The 26,661-nt window shown below is 50.8% G+C and overlaps 1 protein-coding gene across 1 annotated transcript in view; it reads left to right on the top strand.

The window, feature by feature from the left end:
* Positions 1 to 26,661, top strand: part of PYROXD2 (pyridine nucleotide-disulphide oxidoreductase domain 2) — a 32,820-nt gene that overhangs the window by 5,207 nt on the left and 952 nt on the right. The window contains exons 3-15 of the mRNA XM_025396498.1: positions 2,686 to 2,779; positions 3,186 to 3,259; positions 10,934 to 11,089; positions 13,674 to 13,827; positions 15,684 to 15,745; positions 15,843 to 15,940; positions 18,008 to 18,149; positions 18,494 to 18,628; positions 19,972 to 20,044; positions 20,300 to 20,456; positions 22,545 to 22,699; positions 23,767 to 23,873; positions 26,098 to 26,218. Of these exons, the coding sequence (XP_025252283.1) occupies positions 2,686 to 2,779; positions 3,186 to 3,259; positions 10,934 to 11,089; positions 13,674 to 13,827; positions 15,684 to 15,745; positions 15,843 to 15,940; positions 18,008 to 18,149; positions 18,494 to 18,628; positions 19,972 to 20,044; positions 20,300 to 20,456; positions 22,545 to 22,699; positions 23,767 to 23,873; positions 26,098 to 26,218 (1,528 nt within the window). The remainder of the gene's footprint in view (positions 1 to 2,685; positions 2,780 to 3,185; positions 3,260 to 10,933; positions 11,090 to 13,673; positions 13,828 to 15,683; positions 15,746 to 15,842; positions 15,941 to 18,007; positions 18,150 to 18,493; positions 18,629 to 19,971; positions 20,045 to 20,299; positions 20,457 to 22,544; positions 22,700 to 23,766; positions 23,874 to 26,097; positions 26,219 to 26,661) is intronic.

The following is a 26,661-nucleotide window of genomic DNA, read 5'->3' as shown; positions in this document are numbered from 1 at the left end:
GAGGGAGTCAGGGAGCTTCCAGAAACAAGCTGACAAGGCGGGGAAGCATGTAACCAACATAGCATGGGAGCAGGTGGGAAGCAGGGGATTGGGCACCCAGGGCAGGGTGGGGGCCCTTGACTCCAGATCATAGGCAGCCCTTGTGTCTAGAGCCCTGTGCTCCCAGCCAGGTCCAGGCCACGTACCACCTTGGAGTACATAGCCGCTATGTGGCCAAAGTGTGCCCTGGATACACTGAGGAGCTCAGCCTAGCAGAAGGGCCAGCGCCCCCGTCCCCAGCACAACTGACTTCAAGATCCCAAGCTGAGCTGGGTGGCCCAGAGCTATCCTTAGCCTATGCTTCTGTAACCCGAGTCTAGATACCTCCAGGAGGCCACAGAAGGTATTCAAGCCACAAAACAAACATGGAACAGCTTCTTGAAGCAGCGGCAGCTCTAGAATATCAATATGGGGGTAACTGTGGATGTGCTAACGGACTGATGTTAAACCTTAATACTTTGCCTGGTGTCTAAGTTTTACCTGAACATTTTATGTGGGGCATTTTGTAACTCAATGGATCAGTAATTTAAAACATTTATTTTATTTTATTTTATTTTATTTTAATTTTTTTTGAGATGGAGTTTTGCTTTGTCACCCAGGCTGGAGTGCAATGGCACGATCTCAGCTCACTGCAACCTCCACCTCCCGGGTTCAAGCAATTCTCCTGCCTCAGCCTCCTGAGTAGCTGGGATTTGAGGCGCCCACCACTAAACCCGGCTAATTTTTGTATTTTTAGTAGAGATGGGGTTTTGCCATGTTGGCCAGGCTGATCTCGAACTCCTGACCTCAGGTGGCCCGCCTGCCTCAGCCTCTGAAAGTACTGAGATTACAGGCATGAACCACCATGCCCGGCCTAATTTTATATTAATATAGGCCTGATTTTATATTAATATAAACAAAGATTCATCTTCCAGCTCTGCCACTTTGTGAAGGTTAAGGTGAGTCACTTAGCCTCTCCGAGTCACTGTAAAATGGAACAATGGCACCTGCCCTCACAGAGCTGCTGTGAAGGTAATGGATCATTTGCTGCTAGAACCCGTCACATGCAAGTGGTGGCTGTTATTATTGGAAGTTTCCAGGCCAAGGAAGGCTGGCATCCATCCCCTTCACCCAGAGCCCACCAGGAACACACGTGTAGTTAGTCTAGTTGGGTTTCTTGCTCCTTGCAGCGAGGGGACTCACATCAGGGGAACCTCGGGTTGCCTCAGTAGGAAGGTGTTAGAAAGAACCTAGCACAGGATTTGAGCTTTGGTTGATTCGAGGGAAGGCCTAAGGAAATAGGGCTTGCCATAGATTAGATACTCTCAGGAAGGAGGGGCAGCCCTGCAACTGGGCAGCTCAAGAAATCCGATCTGTAGGGAGGAGAGATGTGTGCGGAGAGCAGTAATTGATACAGAAGTAGCAGTCACTCATTTCAGCCAAGAGGGGTGTTGGGTATTTTCTCGATGGCACTGAGACATTGCTTTTGTTTGTGCTTGCCTCATTTTATCATAGTCTTATAGAAACCTCGTTTGGGGTTGTCCATCTGTGAGATCGTTCCTGTGTAGTAGGAGATGCAGCTTACCTTGCGTGCCAGGCCTCAGCCACTGAGTGACGGCTGCTGTTTCTTTCTCAGTAGGATATGTTAGGAGAATAGACGCTGGTTTCACACTGTCTCGTTTCAATTCCGAAGACCTCTGCTCATCAGCTCTGTGAGCCTGAGGCAAGCTGTTAACCTTATTGAGCCTCAGTTTTCTCATCTGTAAAACGGGAGAATCATAGTACCTGCCTCTTGGCTGGTGGGAAAAATTAAATAAGACAATGTACTCACTGTTTCTGGCACATAATAGTTGCCAAGGGAGCTTTTTGAAAAGTCTGACTTTTGCATGGCACCATTCCTGTGGTCACAGGGCCAGCATTTTAGATCGGTAGATTCATGACCAGTTTGGTTCAACAGATATTTATTGATTTTTCCACTAAGTGCTAGACAAAAATTGATAGAAATCCTTGCATCATTTATTCTCCCAAAATAAAGCGCTGCTATGAACAGCTTCATTGACTGAGCACATTCTCTGTGCCAGGGACCACTTAAAGTCCTGTCTAGGGACCAGCTCAGTTCATCTTCACAGCAGCCTTATGAAGTGGGTAAAGCCAGGACTATATTCATCAGCCCCATTATTGCAAGTGAACAAACAGGCCAGGCGGATCAGGTACTGGGGCTGCAGCAGCAGAGAGAGAACGAGGGGCTGAACCTGGGCAGAAGAGTCAGCGTTCACAAGTTTCACCTCACTGTGCTGCGCTTGTAGGAGGAATGAGGCTTGTGCTCTGCCTGAAGGAGAGGAACATCCCAGGGCAGGGTGGCAGGAAGCAGCGTGAGACCCCGAGGCACCAGGCCTCTGAGGAGGGAAGACCACCTTCAGTTGGGAAGTGCAGGGGCGGGAGCAGGCCTGTCCGATCTTAGAGGACATCTAGGAAAGGCAAGAGTGGAAGGGGAAGCACAGGGAAGGGCATTCCCAGAGCGGGGAACAGCATGAGCAGGGTGGGGAGGCCGTGGGGTGTGGGGCATACTGGCCTATAGTGAGGACCTTAGTCTGCGGGTCAGCCCGAGGGAGCCCTGACATTTCAGAGGGATAAAGGGAGGGCCCTGTGTGCTGCCCCACTTCCCAGGCAGCGTACCTGCAGAGACTGGGGGTGAACACCGCGGTCTTCGAGAGGCGCCATGTGATCGGGGGTGCAGCTGTCACTGAGGAGATCGTCCCAGGTGAGCTCTGATGTGGCATGGGGGAGTGGAGGGCAGTGACCCGGGGACAGTCTTCATCCTCTTCATCCCCGCTGACCCCCGGGTGACAGTCCTTATCCCCGCTGACCCCCGGTGACGGTCCTCATCCCCGCTGACCCCCGGTGACGGACCTCATCCCCACTGACCCCCCGGGTGACAGTCCTTATCCCCGCTGACCCCCGGTGACGGTCCTCATCCCCGCTGAACCCCCGGGTGACAGTCCTTATCCCCGCTGACCCCCGGTGACGGACCTCATCCCCGCTGACCCCCCGGTGACGGACCTCATCCCCGCTGACCCCCCGTGACGGACTTCATCCCCGCTGACCCCCAGTGATGGTCTTCATCCCTGCTGACCCCTGGTAACCATCTTCATTGGATTCGGTTTCAGGGTTTAAGTTCTCCCGCGCGTCCTACCTGCTCAGCCTGCTGAGGCCGCAGATTTACACTGATCTGGAGCTGAAGGTAGGGCCTCCCCAGCCTGATTGCAGGGAGGGAGGAGGCAGTTCCATCTTCCCAACCTGGGCAGAGGCTCCCTGTTCCACGCCCGAGGTGATGCCCGCCCCTGAGGGCTCCCTCTTCTACCCAAGTCTTGTGTATCCCACGTGGTCTCCTTGCTGCATTCCCATGGATGAGTTTTGTCTTGTCCATATAGTGTCTTGAAAAGTGGGAAATTTCATCCAAGAATCAGACTTCTTTTGAAGAATGAGCTTTGTCACCATCAGGCCCCGTGGGACACCTATCTGAAGCCTTGGGCGCCTGAGCTTACAGCTGCCTTGGGACACGAGCCCCATTTCTGCCCTCATGAACTTGAGAGCTGATTCCCTCTCTTGGCAGCTGGAGCAGGAAGTGGGGCCTGGGGACTTTTCTGGCTCCCAGGCTGTTTGGAAGGTTCCTGGGAGTCTCATCTGGTGCTGTTTGCCTCTCAGTCCACTGACCTTTGTCTACAACCTTGCCCAACCCTGCCGCCAACCCTTTCACCTTCCTTCACCCCCACTGTCTTATAAACTGCGTCACCACATTCCTGAGGCTGATTGGCTTCTACCTGCTTGGTACCACTGTCACTCACCACTCAGAGAAAAGGGGTCTTAGTGCCATCTGCACAAGCAGCTGCCACTCATGTTGGTGCCATCTTTTTTTTTTTTTTTTTTTGAGACCAGGTCTCACTGTGTCGCCCAGGCTGGAGTGCAGTGGCATGATCTTGGCTCACTGCAAGCTCTGCCTCCCGGGTTCACGCCATTCTCCTGCCTCAGCCTCCCGAGTAGCTGGGACTACAGGCGCCCACCACCACGCCTGGATAATTTTTTGTATTTTTAGTAGAGACGGGGTTTCACCATGTTAGCCAGGATGGTCTCGATCTCCTGACCTTGTGATCCACCCACCTTGGCCTCCCAAAGTGCTAGGATTACAGGCGTCAGTCATCGCGCCCAGCCATGTTGGTGACATCTTTGCTCTAAATTCAAAATTTTAAGCTAGTGTGATGTCCAGCTGCTGTTCACAGCTCTTTGGCTGCTCTAACTGGTTCATGTAGAGACTTCTTCAAGCCACTGAGACAGAGTATGTGCATCCTGGTACCAGGACTGGATGAAATCTAGCCAGGGCTGGGGGTGAGTTGCTGGTCTCCAGTCCAGACCAGACCATAGCAGCAGGCAGTTTGTAAATGCACCACTTATTCATAGTAGCAGATGTTGGGGAACAGGGACCCTCCTTTTGGCAAACCTGATCTATGAGACTAAGAATCACAGAATAGACATTTTCACTTGATTATTCTCTTTACTTAAAAAATGTTACTCATTTGAAATGGTATTTGTCATAGTGTTCCTGGAACTAGAAGCTCCCAAGTGAATTGAGTAGATGCTTTAACTTCTGCCTTGGGCTGCATTCATAGGAGTACGGTGCTCAGATCAGGGAGAAAGCAGTTCTGCTGTGTGATGTGCAGGACTCACCCCATCTGGAGCACCTTGTTTTAACAGGACATTGAGGGCCTGGAGGGCATTGACAGGAGGGCAACTAAACTCTTTCCAGGAATATACTCTTTCCAAAACTATAATGGAGAGCATTTACTTTACCAGCATCACATATTGGGCTATGACCTTTATTTAATGTTCTATCTCAATTGTTCCTCACCTGTAAGTCAAGAGCCATGTTAGAATCAGGGAACTTAAAGTTCAGGGGTTAAATTCACAGAGCTAAAAAGTGATGGAGAATTTGAGCCAAGGTCGGACTGTCTCCTACTCCTTGTTCTTGAGCTATGATGCACTCAGGCCTCTTGGTACCGATACCACCCAGACTCACATGCCTCTAGCTCTTTGTAGTTTGTGGTGAACGTGGTCATAGATGGAGTGTCCCTGGCAGCTCCAGCGGGGTGTACACAGAGGCTGAGACTGGAGCTGCTAGAAACTGGCCGGCTGCGTCTGCCTCCCTGCTCCACAGCTCACCAGCTGTGTGATTTCGCCATGTGATGCCTTCTCTTCCTCATCTGTAAGATGGGAATGGCAACAACACCTGCCTCCCAAGGCTACATCAGCACAGTCCCTGGTGCACAGCGGGCTCAGTCCTTGTTGCTATTATTATTACCCCCATTTGGCACTTGAGAAAACTGAGGCTCCAGAAAGACCAATGGCCAGAGACTACTCAATCACCCTGCCACTTATAAGGCTATATCCAATTAGACTGAGCCGCCAACTAAAGTGTGAGGCTTAGCTTTGGCACCGCTGCCCTCCTCCCCTTCTTGAGCCAAAGCACCCTCCACTGACCCTCTGTGGTCCCCACCAGGGCCTGCCTGCCCGTCCTGGGTGTTAGTTTCCACAGCTGTCAATGCGAGCACTGACTTGGATCACCTCCCGGTTCCATCCACCTAGAAAATGAGTTTGCTTTTGCAGCAGTCTCACGCTGGGTGATGGAATCCAGGCTGGAAGGGCAGAGCCTTTGCACTGGCAGAGAAGGGGATGTGGAGGGGGGCTTTTCATCCCCTTCAGCCATAAGCCACCTTCCCCACCTCCCCCTGGGCCAGCCTTGACCTCATTGCCAGAGGCAACCCCATCCTCCCTCCCCCCCTCACTGACCTTCTGTGTCTCACTCAGTCTTATTCATTTTGCTCCTGCTTTTCTCCTGGAAATCTCTCTAAGGTAGGGCTCTAACTTACAGGGCCACAGAGTATGACCTGGGAAACTGCTGGGGAAGCGGAGATTTCCCTGGGGTTCTTGCTCACAGGTCTGATTCGGTTGCAGTGGTGGGGCCCAGAAACAGTCTTTTTGATGGCATTCTCACGTCATTCTGAGAGAGAAGGCCCCCGGAACACAACTTTGAGAAGAACACCCTTTAAATCTCTCGTACCGGCCAGACCCTGCTCTTAGAGAGAGTGACTCATACCTGTAATCCCAGCACTTTGGGAGGCCGAGACGGGCGGATCACGAGGTCAAGAGATCGAGACCATCCTGGCTAACACGGTGAAACCCCGTCTCTACTAAAAATACAAAAAAAAAATTAGCCAGGCATGGTGGCGGGTTCCTGTAGTCCCAGCTACTCAGGAGGCTGAGGCAGGAGAATGGCGTGAACCTGGGAGGTGGAGCTTGCAGTGAGCCGAGATCGTGCCACTGCACTCCAGCCTGGGTGAAAGAGCAAGACTCTATCTCACACACACACAAAAAAATCTCTTGTATCTCTGGTCATTTAGACACACATCCTTCACACACATGCGCTTTCCAACAGTTTCCACCCGTGATGGTTGTGCATGCTGAGAACTCTCATGGGGTAAATAAAAGAAGGGTTTTGCTTTCATTTTTTTTTTTAAGAAAAAAACTTCATAATCCGAACAAATCTCATGGATATAATCTGATGGTTACTTAACATTCCCCTTCTCATTCGAACTCCACATAATTAAAACCATTGTTAAAAGAAAAACCTTCACCAAATTAAATTTAACAGAGTTTAATTGAGCAAACAATGATTCATAAATGGATCGGCCTCCCGAGCCAGAGTATGCTCAAAGTCTCCAGCACAGCCCCGTGGTAGAAGAAGACTTATAGACAGAAAGTGAAAAGTGATGTACAGAAAATGGAAGTGAGGTACAGAAATAGCTGGATTGGATACAGCTCAGCATTTGTCTTATTTGAACACAGTTTAAACACTTGGTCCCCTTTGATTGGCCAAAACTCGGCGATTGACACAGGAGTAGGTTACAGCCTGTTCACACCTCCTTCTAGCTTAGAGTTCACTATGAACAGAGAAACCTTTAGGCTGAGCTTAAAGTATTCAAGGAGGCAGCTTTAAACTAAGTTTGATTTAACACCATTAAGAATGACAGAGCCTCCATTTAGAAGAGAAAGTCCTGGAATCAAATGAAAAGTGATTCATAGTCAATTAGTTATACTTGGAATAACTTCTGGATTCCTCTTAGGTCCCTGATTTGGGGGGTTATTCATTCATTCAGTCCATGTTGGGGGGTTATTCATTCATTCAGTCCATGTTTCTGAGTACCTGCTGTGTGCCAGGCACTGAGAGAAGCCCTTGGGTGTACAGCAGTGAACTGGAAAGGCAAGGACCCTGCTCTGAGGGAGAGAACTTCAGGTAGAGGTAAGTGCCAAGAAGAAAAGAAAAGAAGGCAGCATTAGAGAGAGAGTGGAGATTCCAGCCTAGATGGCGACCAGGAAGGACATGTTCCTCAAGGAGGTGACATTTGAGCAGGTTTTCAAATACCAAGAGGTCACCAGCAGCAGCCGTGTGGACATCTAAGCAGACGGTCTCCAGTCAGAGGGAAGAGGAGATGGACCCACCCAGGCAGGCGTGAGCAGAGGGCAGGTCAGTGTGGCCAGAGCAGAGGAGTGACAGGCAGAGGGCAGCAGATTGGGGTGGGAGGGGCAGGGGCCAACTCGGGGACTGCATTTTATCCAGGTGCAGCGAGAAGCCGGTGAGGTGTGCGATCAGGAAGTCCACTGCTAGGATTTGTGACTTGACCAAGGTCAGCCCGCCTGCTGGCTGGTGAGGACTCGGCGGAAACAGGAGGGGTCGCATGTGGATCACGAGGCCGCGCTGCAGCGGTTCCCGAAATGGTGGCTTAGAGAGAAGCGCACAGGTTCTGGAGGCAGTGTACGGGATGTCAAGAATGACAAGGAGAGAAACTAAGGATGCTTCCTGGGTATGAGAGAGTTCACTACATTAAGAGGAACGAAGCTGGAAGTTTCTCCAGCTTAGAATAAAGAATGTCTCCATCTTAGGGTTAGGAGGGACCCCAGCCGTCTCCTGGCCCCGGCCCCCGCCAGTGTCAGGAACCTCCTCCAGGCACAGAGTGTCCAGAGCTGCGGCGAGCCTGCCCGCCTGGAGCGTCTCCAGTGTGGAGCAACTCCAGCGGCAATTGTTGGAAAAGCCTGTTTTTGGTTTCCTCGTGCTTTCCTAAAACCTCTACTCTCAGATCTCATTTCCCTCCTCTGCGGCCGTACCTTGTCTGCAACGTAGCATTCATTTATTCAGAGTCGACAGAATGCTTATTAACTGCACTGTGTCTGCATGCGGGGGATACAGCAGTGAACAAAATAGACAATGCCCCTGACTTCACAGGGCTCACATTCTACTTGGGGAGACAATGAAAACACTAAATATGTGATTAGCCATGTGGTGACAAGTACTTTGGGGAAAAATATTGCAGGGCGAGGGCGCAGGGAGTGCAGGAGAGGCCTGGCTGATAAGGTGGCGTTCCAGCCAAGACCTGGAGTCGTTGAGGGAGCAGGCCACGGATCTGGAGAAGGAAGCCTCTGGACAGCAGAAACTGGAGGCAGCACAGGCCCCTTTTGCTTTATCTGTGCCTCCTTTGAGGAAGTAGATGTGCTCTTGGAAAGTTCTGTGTGCTAATCAAATATTTGTAAATCAAATCATATTTTAAATGCATCAAGGGGACTTCCACTTAAAGTGACCCTGGAGTAAATGAGTCTGCAAAGTAAATAAAATGTTCTGATGTGAATAATTTATCTACCTTGTAAGTATAGATTTTCACATAACCATTGCTTGATTGTGTCTTTCTAAATTTAATTATTTATTTCTGAAGTGGGGCAGTTCCAGACTGGCGCTGAGAGCTGGGGCTTTGCAGTTACGCAGCTGTGGTTTTGAAACCCAGACCTACCTCCTAAAGTGACCTGGGACAAATTACGTAACTCCTATGAGCCTCTCGTGTTGCTTTTGTACAATGAGGATAGTAAGACAGCCGCGTGCCACGTGACAACATGTTGGTCAACGATAGACTATATACAATGGTGGTCCCATAAGCTTACAATGGAGCTGAAAAAAATTCCTGTCCCCTAGCGATGTCATAGTTGCAGTGCAGCATATTATTCATGTGTTTGTGGCGATAAGCCTACTGTGCGGCCAGTTGTCAAAAAGTCTAGTACATATAATTATATACAGTACACAATACTTGATAGTAAATGACTTTGTCACTGGTTAATGTATTTATTATACTATACTTTTTATTACTATTTTAGAATGTATTCCTTTTCCTTATTTAAAAAATTCACTGTCAAACAGCCTGAGGCAGGTCTGTCAGGAGGGATCCAGCAGAAGGCATTGCTCTCTAGAGATGACAGCGCCACGTGTTACTGTCCCTGAAGACCCTGCAGTGGGGCAGGATGTGGAGGTGGAAGGCAGTGACACTGATGATCTTGACCCCGTGTAGCCCTAGGCTGATGTGTGTGTTTGTGTTTCACTTTTTAGCAAAACAATTTAAAAAGTAAAAAATAAAATAAAATAAAAATTTTAAAAACAGAAAAAAGCTTACAGAATGAGGATATAAAGAAAATAGCTTATATAGCTATACAATGTTTGTGTTTGTAGCCAAGTGTCTTTTTCAAAGAATCAAAAAGGTTTTAAAAATTAAAACGTTTATAAAGTTTAAAAGTTGCAGTAAGCTAACTTGCTGAAGAAAATGTTTTAATCAATGTAGCGTAGCCTAAGTGTACTGTATTTATAAAGCGTGCAGTAGTGCACAGCAATGTGCTGGGCCTTCAGTCACTCACCACTCACCCACAGCAACTTCCGATCCCGCAGGCTCCATTCATCATGAGGGCTCTATACGTATCATTTTTCTTACCTTTTATGCCATATTCTTAATGTACCTTTTCTATGTTTGGGTTTTTTGTTGTTGTTTTTGTTTTTGTTTTTTGAGACAGAATCTCGCTTTGTCACCGAGGCTGGAGTGCAGTGGTGAAGTCTCACCTCACTGCAACCTCCGCCTTCCAGGTTCAAGCGATTCTCCTGCCTCAGCCTTCCGAGTAGTTGGGACTACAGGTGTGTGCCACCATGCCCGGCTAATTTTTGTATTCTAAATAGAGATGGGGTTTCACCATATTGGCCAGGCTGGTCTCGAACTCCTGACCTCAGCTGATCTGTGCACCTTGGACTCCCAAAATGCTGAGATTACAGGCATGAGCCACTGCTCCCAGCCTAGGTATGTTTAGATACCCAAATACCATTGTATTACAGTTGTCTCCGGGATTCAGTGTAGTAACATTCTATGCAGGTTTGCAGCAATAGGCTACACCACACAGCCTATGTGTGGTAGGCTATCAGATCTAGGTTTGTGTAGGTACACCTGTGATGCTCAAACTACAACAAAATTGCCTAACAATGCATTTCTCAGAACATCTCCCCATCGTTAAGTGATGCAAGACTGTACTTACAAAGTTGTTGTGAGGTAACCATTGTAAACCCTAGTACAGTCCCTGGCATGGAATGAGTGTGCCACAGTGTGGTGTGGTATGATGTGGCATGGCGTAGTGTGGTGTGATATGACATGGTATAGTATCATATGGTGTGGTAGGGTGTGGTATGGCATGGTGTGTATGGTGTGATGTGATGTAGTGTGGTATGGTATGATGTGGCATGGTGTGGTGCTGTATGGCATGGTATGGTATGTATGGTATGGTATAGAATGGTATAGTGTACTGTGCTATGATACAGTATTGTCTACCATAGGGTACTTGGGCAAGAGGGCTTTCTTTAAACTATATTTAAAAAACAGAAACCAGGACCATACACTTGGGAATCTATACACAGGTACCTATATGGTCACACAAACACAACTGGAGAAAAAGATGACAGGCAGAGACCACAGAGCCATTAATTTGTTGCCGTGCTGTTTGTGTTCTGCAGAAACATGGGCTGAGGCTTCATCTTCGAAACCCCTACTCCTTCACCCCCATGCTGGAAGACGGTGTGGGCAGCAAGGTGCCCAGGTCCCTTCTGCTGGGCACAGACATGGCAGAAAACCAGAAGCAGATTGCCCAGTTCTCCCGGAAGGACGCCCAGGTAGGGAAGGCGAGCAGTGACTGAGCTCCTACTCCCTCAGCAGCCTAAAGATGGGCCTGGTAGGATTGTCCTAGAACAATTGTCCAAAGGTCATGGGCACTGGGCCAGGCCACCCCACATTCCTAGGAGGGTTCCAGTTGGTGGCAGCTCTTGATCTCAGGCACTGCGAAGAGAAGTGGGTGGAGGATGCTGATTAAGACTAGTGGACTGGAAGACACGCACACCTGCGTGTATTCAATATGGGGCCACTCTCAGAGGGGCTGTGCATGCTGAGTTCAAGAGGAAATGCACCGGCGTGTTCCTACACCAGGAAGTGCTTCATGCCCCTCCAGCTTTCAGACAGAGTTCCGGGTGTTTGTCCACATTAAAGCACATGAAAGCCAGGAGGATGAGGGATGATCAGAGAAAATTAAGGATAAAATCAACTGAATCAGGAACTTAGGACAAGAGAGTTCTAAATATTCATTCAATGTGGCATCCCAAGGCTCCCTCCTGACTGCCCAAAGCAACAAAGTGTCCATGATGGTGTGCAGCTCTGGTGATGGGATGAGCACATGTTGGATGGAGAATGCACTTTTTTTCCCTTGGAACTGCATTCTAGGAACCTGCTGGGTGGCCTTGTCTAGATGAGCCACTGAGTTCCGTAAGGGCCCTGCCACAGTTGGTTCTGTGGACTTAGGAAGATTATTTGAATGGCCATTTTGTACCAAGCGTGGATACAAGCTGAGGTGTAGCATTAAATCATATCTCAGTGGAGACATTTTCATAGGAAGAACCTAGGTTAATAGAACCCATGTACACTGCTTTTCTTGTGTTAATCTATTACTGGGTAAAACTTAGAGAACCACAGATGCACAGCCTACATGTCTCTTCCACCAGTAGTTTTCAAACCTGGCTGATGATCAGAATCACCTGAGAAGCTTAGCCTTTTATTTTGTTATTTTATTTCATTTGTTTTTAAGACAGGGTCTCACTCTGTCACCCAGGCTGGAGTGCAGCCGTGCGATCTTGGCTCACTGCAACCTCTGCCTCCCGTGCTCAAGCAATCCTCCTGCCTCAGCCACCTGAGTAGCTGGGATTACAGGCATTCACCACCATGCCCGGCTAAGTTATTTTTAATTCTTTTGTAGAGACAAAAGTCTCACTATGTTGCCCAGGCTGGTCTGGAACTCTTGAGCTCAAGCAATCCTCCCACCTCCGCCTCCCAAAGTGCTAGGATTACAGGCATGAACCACCACACCCGGCCTGAGGAGCTTAGCTTTTTAAAAGTGCTTCTTTGATGGTTCTTTTGTGTGGCAGATTGGAGACCACCACCTGCATCCTGTTGTCCAAATCCTGCCCATCTCAGATGCACTTGAGGCGATTTGGCACAAGGCCAGGTCCCAGGGCCTGCAGGACACTAGCTGTGGCCCTACACTCTAGCGACCACACACGCCAGAGGCAAGGGCCCATTTCCCATCGTGGAAAGTAAGGAGCTTGATTCCTGGTTTTGTCTTTCCATGCTGTCATATTAAAGTCCTGCTTAGAGAAAGCTGTTTAACTTCGTTTTTACCAAGACTTCTCAAATGTATTTTAACATGGAACTTTTCTTCATGTAACACTTATTAAAATGTCATGGGTCTATCCATGGGTAGAGATAGACCAAAATGCAAAGTCCAGGGCTAAGAGAAATCAGGTAGGGCCTCCAGTAGTACAGGCTTCTATCACTGCTCCTGTGCCCACCAGGGAAGCGAAGGTGAGTGTCAGAAACCAGGCTTTCGAAAGTGGATTCTGACGTGGGAGCTTGTGGGGTGAGAAGAGGCAGTCTTCTGTGACTGCGGGTGATGAGACGGCGTGGGAGACCTACAGACTGGAAAAGAATACAGGCAAAGGTCTAACTTCTACCAGTAATATGTGAGAGGACAGAAGGACAGGCTAGGCGCAGCGGCTCACGCCTATAATCCCAGCACTTTGGGAGGCCAAGGCAGGTGGATCACTTGAGGTCAGAAGTTCGTGACCAGCCTGGCCAACATGGTGAGACTCTGTCTCTACTAAAACTACAAAAATTAGCTGGGCATGGTGGCACATGCCTATAATCCCAGCTACTCAGGAGGCTGAGGCAGGAGAATCGCTTGAACCTGGGAGGCAGCGGTTGCAGTGAGCCGAGATCGCACCACTGCACTCCAGCCTGGGTGACAGAGCAAGACTCCATCTTGGAAAAAAAAAAGAAGAAATGACAGAAGGAAGAAACTTCTAAGTGGTTTCATGGTTTATCGCAGAGATCACACCCTAAGATTCTTGCCAGTTTTCTGTGGGTGACACTTTGTGTTGGCCAGCATTAGCTCCTTGTCCCTGTTGCCACTGCTGGTGTCTCTCCTATCGCCCAGGGTCTCCTGAGCACCCCCACCTCCACCCCATGTACTCTTCTTGGTGTTGATGTTAACCCAGAGACCTGGAACTGGGGGAGCTCAACAGAGCCAAGCCGAGCCACAGCGGGGAATGAGGCCTGAGGAACCATCAAGCTGTGGGGGTGACAGGCCATATGGGGACAGCATGGAGGGGAGGGATATGGATGGTGGGGCCTTGATGCAGAGCTCTGTTCCAGGTCTTTCCCAGATACGAGGAGTTCATGCATCGCTTGGCATTAGCCATTGACCCTCTGCTGGATGCGGCCCCCGTGGACATGGCGGCCTTCCAGTGTGGCTCTCTGCTGCAAAGGATCAAGTCGCTGTCCACCCTTAAGCCCCTGCTGAAGGCAGGTAAGTCCAAGTGCGGGCACCAGGGCATGATGAGTGACCTTCAAGGAGGTGAGCGCATTGTCTCAATGCCTAGACACAAGCCTGAACCTCCATGGCAACTGCCACCTGGGATCAGTTAACATGCTGCGATCAATTACGGGCAGCCTGGAGCACTTTGCTGAGAGCATCTTAGGCTGATGCGCTTTAAAATAGAGCTTGAGACCAAGGCTTGTGCATGGGTAGTTCATTGGAAGGGTGACCCCAAGGCACAAAAATAGGAGAAAGTGGGGGTGAGAGTGGACAGAGAAAGAGTCAATACCAGAGTGTGTGATCACACTAGCCACACTGTGGGTGACAAGATGCTGGACCTGTGTGGGCCCTCTGGGAAACCTTATGAAATGCATTTGAGGAACCTTCTCGGGAGATGGAAAGGGAAATATTTATTCCTTGGGTTCTAGCTAGCTCCCATTGGTCAAGGGTTGCCTCACAGGGCATTGACTCCCACACTTCTGGGCTGTGCATCTGTGGGTGCCAGGTAGGTTCCCATGAGTGCCCTAGGGAAGAAGTAGAGAGGCTTACTTTTCAGGACTGAAGTGAGATGCTGTGGAGGTGCCTTTGTGAAGCTGATCAAAGCCTGCAAGGAGTTCGGCATCATGGCCGTAGCTAGAATAAGATATAGGAGCCAAGAGATTTGAAGTGCTGCTCCCATACAGGAAGAATGCTAGATTTGGGCTCAGCAAGGAGAAGTTCTGTGATCAGTTAGTAATGTCTGTCATGAGTATGAGAAGGGAAGGCACATCAAGTGTGCTATTATTTTCTACCCTCCTTGAGGATATACAGACCAGTTTAGCCTCTATATCCTAGAAAAAACAAACAAACAAACAAATCGCTTGTTTCCCATATGTCTTCGTGGCTCAGCTGATCTGGTCTGGTCTCAGGCATGTGTTTGTGTCTGCAGCAGCTCAGTGGAGGCAGCTCTGCTGCAGGTACCTCCCGTCCTCCTTGTAGAAGCACATGCTGATCTGGGCGTGGACTTTTCACATCAGTGGCACAAGCACAGAGGGCATGCCCCAATGTACAGGCCTGTTTCAGGTCTGGCTTTGTGTCACATCTGCAAACATTCCACTGGCTGGCCAAGTCACATGGATGAGCCCAGAGCCAAGGAGCCGGGCAGGTTAACCAAGCTGTGGTGGGTTGGGAGGCACTGCAGACTTATACATTGCAAAGAGTGTGGAGCCAGTGGAATCTATTACAAATGCAAAAAGTAGACACTGCCTCTCAGATAACCAGTCCAGGGAGCTTTGTGTGAAAAACAGGCAAAAAACATTTATTGAGCAACTACTACGTGCCAGACGATAAGCTAGGCCTGGGTGCTATAAGTCTAGAGACCGTGATTTCTATCCTGAAGGTCTTAAAGCCTAGTTACTCTGAAATGGTCTGAATCAGGGTTGTAGGAATGGATCAGCCAGGCCAGCTACCTCCCAGGATATGGGCCTTCCAGAGTTCAAAATAAGGGAATAAGGTAGAAGTTTAAAATTTTCAAAACATAATGCTAACTGATTAAACATATTAAATGCCTATGAACTTGCAAATGCTTTACCTAGCTCATTTAATGCTCACTGTAGCCCTTGGGGTGTAAAATAGGATTCCCGTGTTACAGGTAAAGAATCAGGTTCAGAGATGTTAAAAATGTGTCCCAGGCGCTGCTAGTGAGAGGTGTGGCCGGGACTCAGGCTGGGTCTGTCTCTGCATTGGCTGTGCTCTACCATCTCCCCGCAGGAAGTCTCGGCCTCCTCCAATCTTTTATCCCACAGGCCAGGTCGGAGGGTTTCCCTGTCACCTGTCTCAACTTCTGTTTTGTGGATCTTCTGTTATAGGCCGCATCCTGGGAGCCCAGCTTCCCCAATATTATGAGGTCCTCACAGCTCCCATTACCAAGGTGAGCGGTTCCCCAGCGTCAGGCCCAACCAGGGAGCAAGGGGACCCTCCTCCCGTCGAGGCCCCTAAGCCCTTCTCTCTGCTGTTGTGCTGTCCAGGTGCTGGATCAGTGGTTTGAGTCTGAGCCTCTAAAAGCCACTCTGGCCACAGATGCTGTGATTGGAGCCATGACAAGTCCCCGCACTCCGGGGAGTGGGTGAGTGAGGGGGGTGAGGCGGGACACAGGAATGGGGCATGTTCCCCAACAGGAGTGAGGACAACAGTGGCAGTGGCCGCAGCAACAGCTGCCACTTAACAGAGCTCACCCAGTGAGCCAGGAACCGAGCCAGGCACATCACACACGATCCATTTAACCCTCAGAGCAATGTCTGAGAACTGCAGTTCAGAGAAGGGAGTGTCTTGCCCAAAGCCACTCAAGAGGCCAGGCTGATTTTCAGCTCGAGATGTCTGATTCCCCAAAATCTTCCTTCTTAGTGACTGTGCCCTGCTGCTTCACTAAGAAAAGCCTCTCTCCCACCTCCCACTTGGTATCTCAACAATATCTTCTTTTCTCTCCTCTTCCCTTCCCTCTTCCACCTCTCCACTCCCGCAAACACCCATTCTCCCTTGCCTGCCGCCGGTCCTTTCCCTGGGCTCCGGGACACTCACACAGGCACCTCAGGATGGGCAGTGAGCTGCCTTTCTCTTGCTGAGTGTGGGTGTGCGCTGACAACCCAGTCCGAGAGGTGGCAGTCAGACACAGCGAAGCCTGCAGTGTGGTCTGACTTAATGAGCCCCCACAGAAGCAGGAATGGAGGGGGGTGTGTGTGTGTGTGTGTGTTGGGATGGAGAATGCCGCCAAGGGTTGGGCCGTTTCCAGTGCACCAGAAGATACAGCTAGAAGCTAGAAGCTGTTGACGTGGCTTTTCTCTCAAGGGATGAGCACACCCTCGGAAGTGGTTTTTCAACACATATTAAGCCGGCCCCAAATTCCCCCAGGACCATAGAGACGGGGGCTTGGCAGCAGTTGCTACACGTTGGCCAAGCTGTGATCTACCAGCCAATCTGGATCTTCCAGCTGGGGCCTCTGCCCTTTTCTCTTGGGATCTCTGGGAGGCTTAGCCAGTGCTCAGTTTGTGAAATATGCCTTTAAGTAATTTGTTCCTTCATTAATTCTTCCAACAAATAGGGATGAGTGCTCGCTAGGTGCTGGGGATACGGTAGTGAGTGGAGCAGACGTCCCGATGGGTGAGAGACACAGAGCGAGTGATGATGATGAAGTGGTGTGAGTGTGATGCTAGGAGAAGCAGCCGGGACACAGCCTGGCCTAGGGTCAGAGAAGCCTCCACATGGAAGAGGTGTTTGATCTGAGACCCAAAGGACAAAGAGGAGTTAGCGAAACACACGATGAGGGAGGAAGGGGCTTCAGGCTGACAGAACAGCAGGGGAAATGCTGGGGTTAGAGAATGTATGATCCACCCAGGAATCTAGAGGTTCTGTTAGTTAGGAGGATGGGGTACAGAGAGGGACAGGATGAGGGATGAGGCTGGAGCGCCTGCTAGGAGACTGGCCATTCCCTAAGGGCAGCGCCAAGCCAGGGAGGTTTGGAATGGTGATAAGTGAGTGGCAGGAGCACAGCTGGGCTTTAAGATAAGGCTCCAGGATATATGTGGACAAAGACCTGCAGGGAAAGTGTGGGAGAGGGGGTCCAATGAGGGGCACTACTGCAGCAGCATAAGAAAAGGAAGAGAGGCTGAGAGGTGGGGTGGCCTTGCAAGCCCTTTGGAGGCTGAGTTGGCGTTGCTGTGTGGACGTAGATGGGGAAGGATGGTAGCGGTCAAGGCTGACACCTGGTTTCTGTTGGAAACAGAACCTTCTATGGAAAGGTGTCGTTCACTGGAATGGGAAAGATTGAAGGGGACACAGCTGGAGAATGGGGAAAAGGTGGTGAGTTTAAGATGCCTACCAAGAAAGCGTCCAAATGGAGATATCTGTGGGTAGTTAGACATAGGAGCTGGAGCTCAGGAGAGTGCTGGGGCTGCAGGTTTGGGCATATGCCTTCTTTTTGGTAATAAAGCTATGCACATAGACACACTTGCTAGGGAGTCAGTGTAGAGAAGGCAAAGGGCTCTTACAAGAACTTGGCTCATTAAAGGCGACTGGGAAAGGGCTGGATGGTGGCAGGGAGGGGCTGAAGATCAAGATGGAAAGGAATAGTTGCACCTACAACTCTGGGCAGATGAGATCCCACCTCCAGGATCTGAGTCAGATGGTCTGTCCTCAGGTATGTGCTGCTGCATCATGTGATGGGGGGCCTGGAGGGGATGCAGGGGGCCTGGGGCTATGTCCAGGGGGGCATGGGTGCCCTCTCTGATGCCATCGCAAGCTCAGCCACCACCCATGGAGCAAGCATCTTCACTGAAAAGGTGAATGGCCCCTCTACCCCACCCCAATTATTGACAAGGATCCCAGGACAGAACCAAGTCTCAGATTTGGAAGGTCCCTTGTTTTACCAATGAACAGAGGGGCTGTGAGGGGGTGGGTTGCAGAATTAAGAGACTAAGGTCACGCAGCCTGTTAGTGGCTAACCACCCCCTTTGAATTCCCTGGTCACTGTACCGAGGCTGAGTGTTTCATGGAGAAGCTGCAGAACTTGATGGGGTGGGTTTGGGATGAAGAAGTTGTGAATGCCTAGGACCATCACAGACCATGGGAATCCCACAAGATCTAACCTGGGTTTCCCTTCCTGGGGGTTTCTGGTGGGCGCTAGACAGTGGCGAAGGTGCAGGTGAACAGTGAAGGCTGTGTTCAAGGAGTTGTGCTGGAAGATGGCACAGAAGTGAGAAGCAAGGTGGTGCTGTCCAACACATCACCGCAGATCACCTTCCTGAAGCTGACGCCACAGGTGAGGCTGCGGGCAGGAGGGTGGAGCTTAGATGTCTGCCAAAACAGGGGTTGGAATCTGTGAGGATTGAGGGAGCCAGGATTGCATCAGGGTGTGAGATGCAAAAGCCAAGTCTCTGCATTTGGGAAACAGGCAGGTAAGGGCAGGTAGCAAACAGGGAAGGAGCCTCACAGGTGAGGAGAAGGGGCCAGAGAGGTGAAGTGACCAAGATTCTGGCCACTGGCAGAGCCAGAGCTAGAACCCAGGTCTGACTTTCCATCTAGAGTTATTTCCACAACTTTCCTACTTTCCTGATTTCTCCCCTTTCACCAGCTCTAATTCCATTGTATGTGTCAACTATCTGTTGTATTATCCATGATTATTAATTAATTTTTGAAAAGAGCCACAAAACTGGGCACACAAGAAATACTGGCACCCAGAACTGGAGACTTCAGTTGATCTTGGTGGATTTCAACTGCTCACGGCTGGCTCATGCATCTGCAGTCAGCTGCAGGTCAGCTTGCCGGCTCTGCTGATCTTGGCGGGACTCCTTCATGTTCCTGGGAGCTAGCCAGTGGTGGCTGGTCCAGGACTGTTTCTGCTGGCATGACCAGGGGAACTCAGCTCTGCCCCGTGTGTCTGTCCTCCCCCAGCACAGTAGTCCAGGCATGTTCTCAGGGTCTGGCAAGGGGCAAAAGCAGGCAAGCTCAAGCATGTATGCAAGTATCATGTGGTTTGATCTCTTTGCATCCTGTTTGCTAGCATTGGCCAAAGCAAGTCTCATGGCCAAGCCCAGAGTCAGAGTGTGAGGGCACTGCAAGATTACACAGAAACGGGTGTGCAAACAGGGAGGGGTGAGTTTTGGGGGGGCAGTTTTTGCAATTGACTTTCCCTGTGCCCAAAAGATACGATAACATGTATATGTGCACGAAGCTCCCAACCATTCTTGGGGGTAATTCTTAGGGGCAAAGCACTACTTTTTCTGAGTGATTCCATTAATAAAATTCAACAAACATCAGTAAAAAGAAACTTGTTAAGGCAATTCTGAGATCATCGAGGCTTCCAAGAGCTTACACACCAGTAGTGAAAAGAGACCTGCAAACCACTGTCCCCTTTGCAAGCAGGGAGAGGTGTGGACTATTTCACAGTCAGAACTGCTGGCCAAGCACAGAGGAGGAAGTGGTTAGAGCTGAGTGGGAGGGGATCTAGGAAGGCTTCACAGAGGAGGTGGTTTTGGCTGAGCTTTGAAGGATGAAGAGGATTTCCGGAGGGAGCGACTGAGGGATCTTCCTGAGCAAAGAAAGAAGGCAGCTTCCTTGGGGCCTTGGATGTCTGGGGGCTTTCATGGAGGCTTCTCCTTCCAGGAGTGGCTTCCTGAGGAGTTTCTGGAGAAAATCTCTCAGCTGGACACCCGGTCGCCTGTCACCAAGATCAATGGTAAGAGGCACACCACATTGCAGCACTGTCTCCTTTGACCCATCCGAGTGAGAAACCTCCAGGCGGGGGGCAGCTGAACTCTGTCATCACCTCCATTCCCTGACCTCCAGCCTGTGTCCCCCTGCAGCCTGGTCAGAAGGTGAAACACTTGCTAATACTTTCCTACTCCCGTCTGCCACTCAGGGTAGCAGGGTGCTGGCTGTAGAGGGAGGACCTTGGGGGGCTAAGACCTGACCCTCCTCTTTGGTCCCTCAGTGGCTGTAGACAGGCTGCCCAGCTTCCTGGCGGCCCCCAATGCTCCCAGGGGCCACCCACTGCCCCATCACCAGTGCTCCATCCACCTGAACTGTGAAGACACCCTCCTCCTTCATCAGGCCTTTGAAGACGCCATGGATGGCCTGCCTTCCCACAGGTAGGGGTCCTGGACAGAACATCCCCTGATGTTCTTCCACATGGGCCTGGCAGGCAGGGCTGTCCGTGTCACACACAGCAGGGATCAGGCCTGGCGTTCAACCTTCACAGTGACTTAGGATCTGCCAAAATCCATACTTAACTTCCAAGGACAGGAAGTGCATCCCAGGTGAAAAATCTGAGGACCAGGGCAGGTAAGGGTGAAGAGCAGCTCAGGTTAGCGGAAGGGGCAGGGGGCAGAGCGCTGCCCAGGAAAGTGCTGGGGCTGAGGAAGAAGAGAAAATGTGTTCTGGGAAAGCAAAGGAGGTTCTCTCATTCAGAGCCTGTCAGGGGGCACGCACTCACCGAGTCCCCTGCTCCGTAGCCTTTCTTTTTCTGATAAGCTGCCTTCTTGCAAAACTTCTAAAAGCATTTCCCACCTCCCACTGCAGCTGTATTTCCATCCTTCCAGAAAAGGCAGGGGCGCTATAGGAGCAAGAGCCTTTCCTTCCTGTCCACTGTCCAGCACACACTGTTGAAAACCTACTCAGTGCCGGGCTCTGTACTAGGTACAGGCTGGGAGAACTAGCGGGGCAGGGGCATGAAACCGACACGAAGCTTATGATAAGACAGGTACACAAATATTTACAGCATGTGGTAAAGAAGATGTGCGCCTGGAGAGAAGGGTATAGCGCAAAGTTCATTCATCCATTTATAAATATTCTGGGGTCTCTACTCTGTGCCAGGCTTGGTTCAGTGACTGGGCACAGATCAGCAAGCAAAGCCAACAAGGTCTCAGGTCGCTGACTTTCTATCCATGAGAGGAAGACAATCAACAAGTAAGCACTGATGATGAGCACTGCAGAGAAAAATAGGCAGAGAAGGGGAGGAAAGCCTTCTCTGATAACGCGGCACTTGAGCAGAGACCGGAAGGAAGTGAGGCTACAGATCTTGTGGGTACCTGGGAAAGAACGTCCAGACAGAGGGAAGGTCAGGTGCAAAGGCCCTGGGGCAGGAGCATGCTGCTGTGTAGGAGGCACAGGGACGAGGCCAGAGTGGCTGGAGAGAGAGCACCTGGGAGTGAAGGGTGTCAGATCGTGCTGGGTCTTGTCAACTGCCCTGGCTCTTACTCCAGGAAAGTTTGTGCAGAGCCTGCCTTATACTTTAGAAAGACCAACCTGGACACGGTGTGGAGAAAACATTAAGGCATCTGTTGCAATGGGTTACTGTTGCAGAATCCAAGTTAGAGTGGACAGTGGCTTGGACAAGGGTGGGGCAGTGGAAGTGATGAGAAGGGACGGAAGACTGGGTATATTTTGAAGGTGAAGCCAACAGGACTTGCTGTTGGACAGGGAGTGGGATGTGGGTAATAAAAAGGAGCGACTGTGAAAAGATGCCTCCATTTACCGAAGAGAGGAAGAGGCGGCGGGGGTGGAGCAGGTTTTAGAGGCTAATCAGGCATTGGGGTTTGAACGGGGGACGTTTGAGATCCCTGGTGGACATCCAAGTTCAGCAAAAACATTGCGGCTGAGGGACGCAGGGAGAAGGGGTGTTTCCCATGGCCTTGAAGGAGACTCATATTTGGAGATCAGAGGGAGAATGTGCTCCAGGTAGAAAAGGTGTGGCAGGCAAAGGTGGTGGGGTGGGAAGCAGTTCACAGCTCTGCTGGGGCTCGGGGCAGCCCTAGCAACTATGTCTTCCATTGGTCTGCTCTGGAAAAGGCAGTCAGGCCGCTAAAGCCTGGCTGAAATCTGGCTGCCTGGGCGCCTGCTGTCTTAGGCCTGGCCTCTTTCCACACTCCCACTGTCTGTGTGGACCTTGGAGACATTTGCGTTTGGGAGCTGTGGTTAGAGCACAGCGTGTGATGAAGGCAGGCAAGGACAGGCCATGCATTTGGGGGTCTGGGCCAGGCCAGCTCCTCACAGGTGCTCTGGATCACACTGGAGGCCACTGTGAACCTGTACTGTGGACAACCACTGTGGCTGTACAGTGACAGTCGCCCAGGATTGGTGTCATCTCAGGGTCTCCACTGTGTCCCAAGTCATCTCAGAGGCCCTTCGCACCACACTGCTGCTCTTAGACCTGCCGTCTCTCCTCCCTGCCTGCACAGGCCTATGATTGAGCTCTGCATCCCTTCTGCGCTGGACCCCACCCTGGCTCCCTCCGGCTGCCACGTAGTCTCTCTCTTCACTCAGTACACGCCCTACACACTGGCTGGAGGCAAGGCCTGGGACGAGCAGGAGAGAGACGCTTACGCAGACAGAGGTAAAGAGAGCTGCATGTTCTGCCTCCAGAGCCACAGCCGGGCTTGCGACCTGACTGGGCCTGCTCCTCCTCACTGCCCCATTCAGGATTGACAGCTGCAGATGACATCCCAAAGGGAGGAAATAGTCGAGGGAACCTCAAGTCAGCATAGTGAATGACTGCTGGAGTCAGGAACTGGGCTAAGAAAGCCAAGAAAACACAGTTCCTGCCCTCCAGTTGCTCGCAGCCTAGCAAGGGATGGAGGAGACAAATTAAGAAATCTGTCATTACAGCACAGCTGACTGCATGAACCAAAGGAGAAGCATGAGCCAGAGGGACAAGGAAGGCTTTCAAAGGAAGGGACGGTCAAGCTGGGTTTCCAAGGATGACTAGGAGCTGGCCAGGCAGCAAAGGGCATTCCAAGCAAAAGAAACAGCTTGAGCAGGCCAGGCATGGGGGCTCATGCCTATAATTCCAGCACTTCAGGAGGCCGAGGCAGGTGGATCACCTGAGGTCAAGAGTTCGAGACAGGCCTGACCAACATGGTGAAACTCCGTCACTACGAAAAACACAAAAAAAACTAGCCGGGGGTGGTGGCACATGCCTGTAATCTCAGCTGCCCCGGAGGCTGAGGCAGGAGAATCGTTTGAACCTGGAGGCGGAGGTTGCAGCGAGCCGAGATCGCACCACTGCACTCCAGCCTAGGTGACAGAGTGAGACTCCATCTGAAAGAGAGAGAGAGAGGGAGGGAGAGAGAGAGAGAGAGCGCGAGCGAGCTTGAGGAAAGTGATGAGGTGAAAAAAGCTGCATATGCAAGAGGAGACAAGCAGCTTTGTGTTTAGGGTTGGGGTAGGGAAGTGGGGAAAATTGGGGACTGGACCGGCCTGCCCATGCATCTTTGGGATGAATTATTCATTTGCTTGTGGGCTGACTTTTGGTTTTCACCTATTGAGGTATAATTTGCATATGATAAAATAAACCCATGTCTGTGTGTAATTTAATGACTGTTAGTAAATTTGCCAAGTTGTATCCCCTTAGCGTCTCCTCTTCTTCCTAACACCATCTCATTTCTGTTTTTGGCACCCCAGTGTTTGATTGCATCGAGGTCTATGCCCCTGGCTTCAAAGACTCTGTGGTTGGCAGAGACATCCTCACACCACCAGATTTGGAGAGAATCTTCGGGCTTCCTGGAGGGGTGCGTATAAGCCTAGGGGGTCTCTCACCATAGCATTCCCTCTGCACCCTCACTTCCTGGCTGTGACCTCTCTGCTTTATCTTGTCCCTCCATACTCAGCTTTCATCAGGAAGGGAGCACAGGGGCAGGGACCCTGGCTGAGAGAGGGCAGAGAAGTGGTCAGATTGAGGGAATGGGGGATCCCTAGTAGGGACTCAGAAACACAGTCAGGACAGCCCCCACTGAGAAGGTCACCAGGATTGTGGCCCTCTGCCTTGACAACCATGCTGGCTCTGCCATCTGACTTTCTTCAGAGAGAGCACCCCCTTCTCAAGGCAGCAGCACATCCTCAGACTTCAGTTTATCAAAAACTAGAGATTGGAGACAGGGAGACCAGTTAGGAGGCCAGGCTCAATCGCCTCATTGCAGCTACGGAGCACTTGCAAGGCCAGAGACCAGCCTAGGGAACATAGTGAGACCCCATCTCTACAAAAACAAAAAACCAAAAATATCGCCAGGGGTGGTGGTGTGTACCTGTGGTCCCAGCTACCCAGGAAGCTGAAGCAGGAGGATCGCTTGAGCCCGGGAGTTCGAGACTACAGTGAGCTGTGATGTGCCATTACACTTCAGCCTGGGTAACAGAATGAGACCCTATCTCTAAAAAGAAAATTAAAAAAAAAAAGCAAAAGAAAAATCTGAGGCCAAAGTGAGATGTGCTGCAAGTGTAGAATGCACACAGTATAGAAAAAAATATAAAATATCTCATCAATGATTTATATATTGATTACATGTTGAAATTATATTTTGGGTATATTATATGTATATAGCTAATAAATATATATAGCTAAATAAAATATGTTATTGACATTAAATTCATCAACTTGTCCTTCCTTCCTTCCTTCCTTCCTTCCTTCCTTCCTTCCTTCCTTCCTTCCTTCCTCTCTTCCTCCCTTCTTTATTTCCTCCCTCCCTCCTTCCCTTCCTCCTTCCCTCCTTCCCTCCTTCCCTCCCTCCCTCTCTTCCTCCCTTTCTTCCTTCTAGAGATAGGGTCTTGGTCTGTCACTCAGGCTGGAGTACAGTAGTGCAATCACAGCTCACTGCAGCCTCGACTTCTGGGGCTCAAGCCATCCATCCTCCCACCTCAGCCTCCTGAGTAGATAGGACCACAGGCATGCACCACCATACCAGGCTAATATTTTTAAATTGTAGAGATGGAGTCTCCCTGTGTTGCCTAGGCTGGTCTCAAACTCTGGGGCTCAAGTGATCCTCCCACCTTGGCCTCCCAAAGTGCTGGGATTACAGGCATGAGCCACAACAGGCTCTGCTTTTACTTTTTAAATGTAGTTACTAATAAATCAAAAACTGCATATTAGCTCCCATTACATGCTCACTGAACAGCACTGGTCCGGGTAGAGGAAAGAAGGCCAGGCAGCAGGAAGGAAGGGAATGGCTGGGTAGAGCAGGCATGGGGCGGGCAGACTTGAGAAGCCTTGGTGACAGTGTGCACATGGGGGTCAGGGTGGAGGTGATGTGAAGGGTAGGTGCAGAGGCCAGCGGGAGGAAGGTGGTGTCATTCACTGATGCAGGAGGATGGGGAGGAGCAGACTTGAGGGAAAAGGATGACCTCAGTTTGGGGCAATGTGAGGAGGGCAGTGGGGGGACACTCCTGTGGTGACGCCCAGCAGACGTCGGGCTTCTTGTCCAGACCTGCCCCCTGAGTCTGACCTTCGCTTGTCCCGTGCTGCCTCCCTTCTCAGCCTGGGGCTGGTCTCACCCAAGCCAGGGGGACAGAACCGTACTCGGCTCTGTTGCCCCTTGTCTGCCATTCACAGTGATCCTGCTGGAACCTGGACGCCGGGGTCCGGGCTCAGGTGGATGCCTTGGCCACAGAAGGAAGTTCTCGCAGAGACACATGCCAGCAGCCACAATAAGTTGGACGATTCTGTTTTTCCAGCACAGCGAGAGGGATGCAGAGTAGATAGCAAAACCCTCTTTTCTTTCCTGTTCAGTTCCTGTTCCCCACCCTGCTTTCTTCCTCAAAAGGCCTCTGGAAAACTTCGCTCCCAGCCCCAGGGCGTGTGCCCGTTCCATCTCATCTCCTTCCCTTTCTGCATTTTAAGAACCCAAGAAAATATCCCGGAAGGAGAAGAACTTTTGCTGGAGAACAGGGGAGGGGAAGAAACCCTGCCAGGACAGGAAAGGCTGTAACGCTCCCGTGCTAATGACTGTGGCCCTGCCTCTGCAGAACATATTCCACTGTGCCATGTCCCTGGACCAGCTCTACTTTGCCCGCCCTGTGCCCCTGCATTCTGGCTACCGCTGCCCTCTCCAGGGCCTGTATCTCTGTGGAAGTGGGGCTCATCCTGGTGAGTGACCTGGAGTCCCACTACCCTGTGGGGACTGGGAGGGCTCACTGGAGGCCAGAGACTTGGAGAAGGAGGAAGAAGATAAACAATGAAGGCGGCAGAGAGGGAGGGGAGCAGGGAACTCCCACCATAAGAAGCTGTCTTGTGTTCAGAATTCTCCATGCACAGGTGAGCACCCAGCCGCTGCCTCCACCAGGCTGACCACAGCCCACAGTTGAGCTCACACCTCCCCTTCAGGAGGCCTGCGGATGCGTCCTGGTGGAGGAATCTCACCACATTCCAATGCGGGCTTGTGAGAGACCCATGTCCCTAAATTCCCCATCCATATATATATTTAGACGGTGTTTCACTCTATTGCCCAGGCTGGAGTGCAGTAGTATGATCACAGCTCACTGCAGCCTCAACTTCCTGGGCTCAAGTGATCCTCCTGCCTCGGCCTCTGG

The sequence above is a fragment of the Theropithecus gelada genome, chromosome 9 (assembly GCF_003255815.1).
Source record: "Theropithecus gelada isolate Dixy chromosome 9, Tgel_1.0, whole genome shotgun sequence".
Lineage (NCBI taxonomy): Eukaryota > Metazoa > Chordata > Mammalia > Primates > Cercopithecidae > Theropithecus > Theropithecus gelada.
This window is presented reverse-complemented; position numbering and strand designations above follow the sequence as displayed.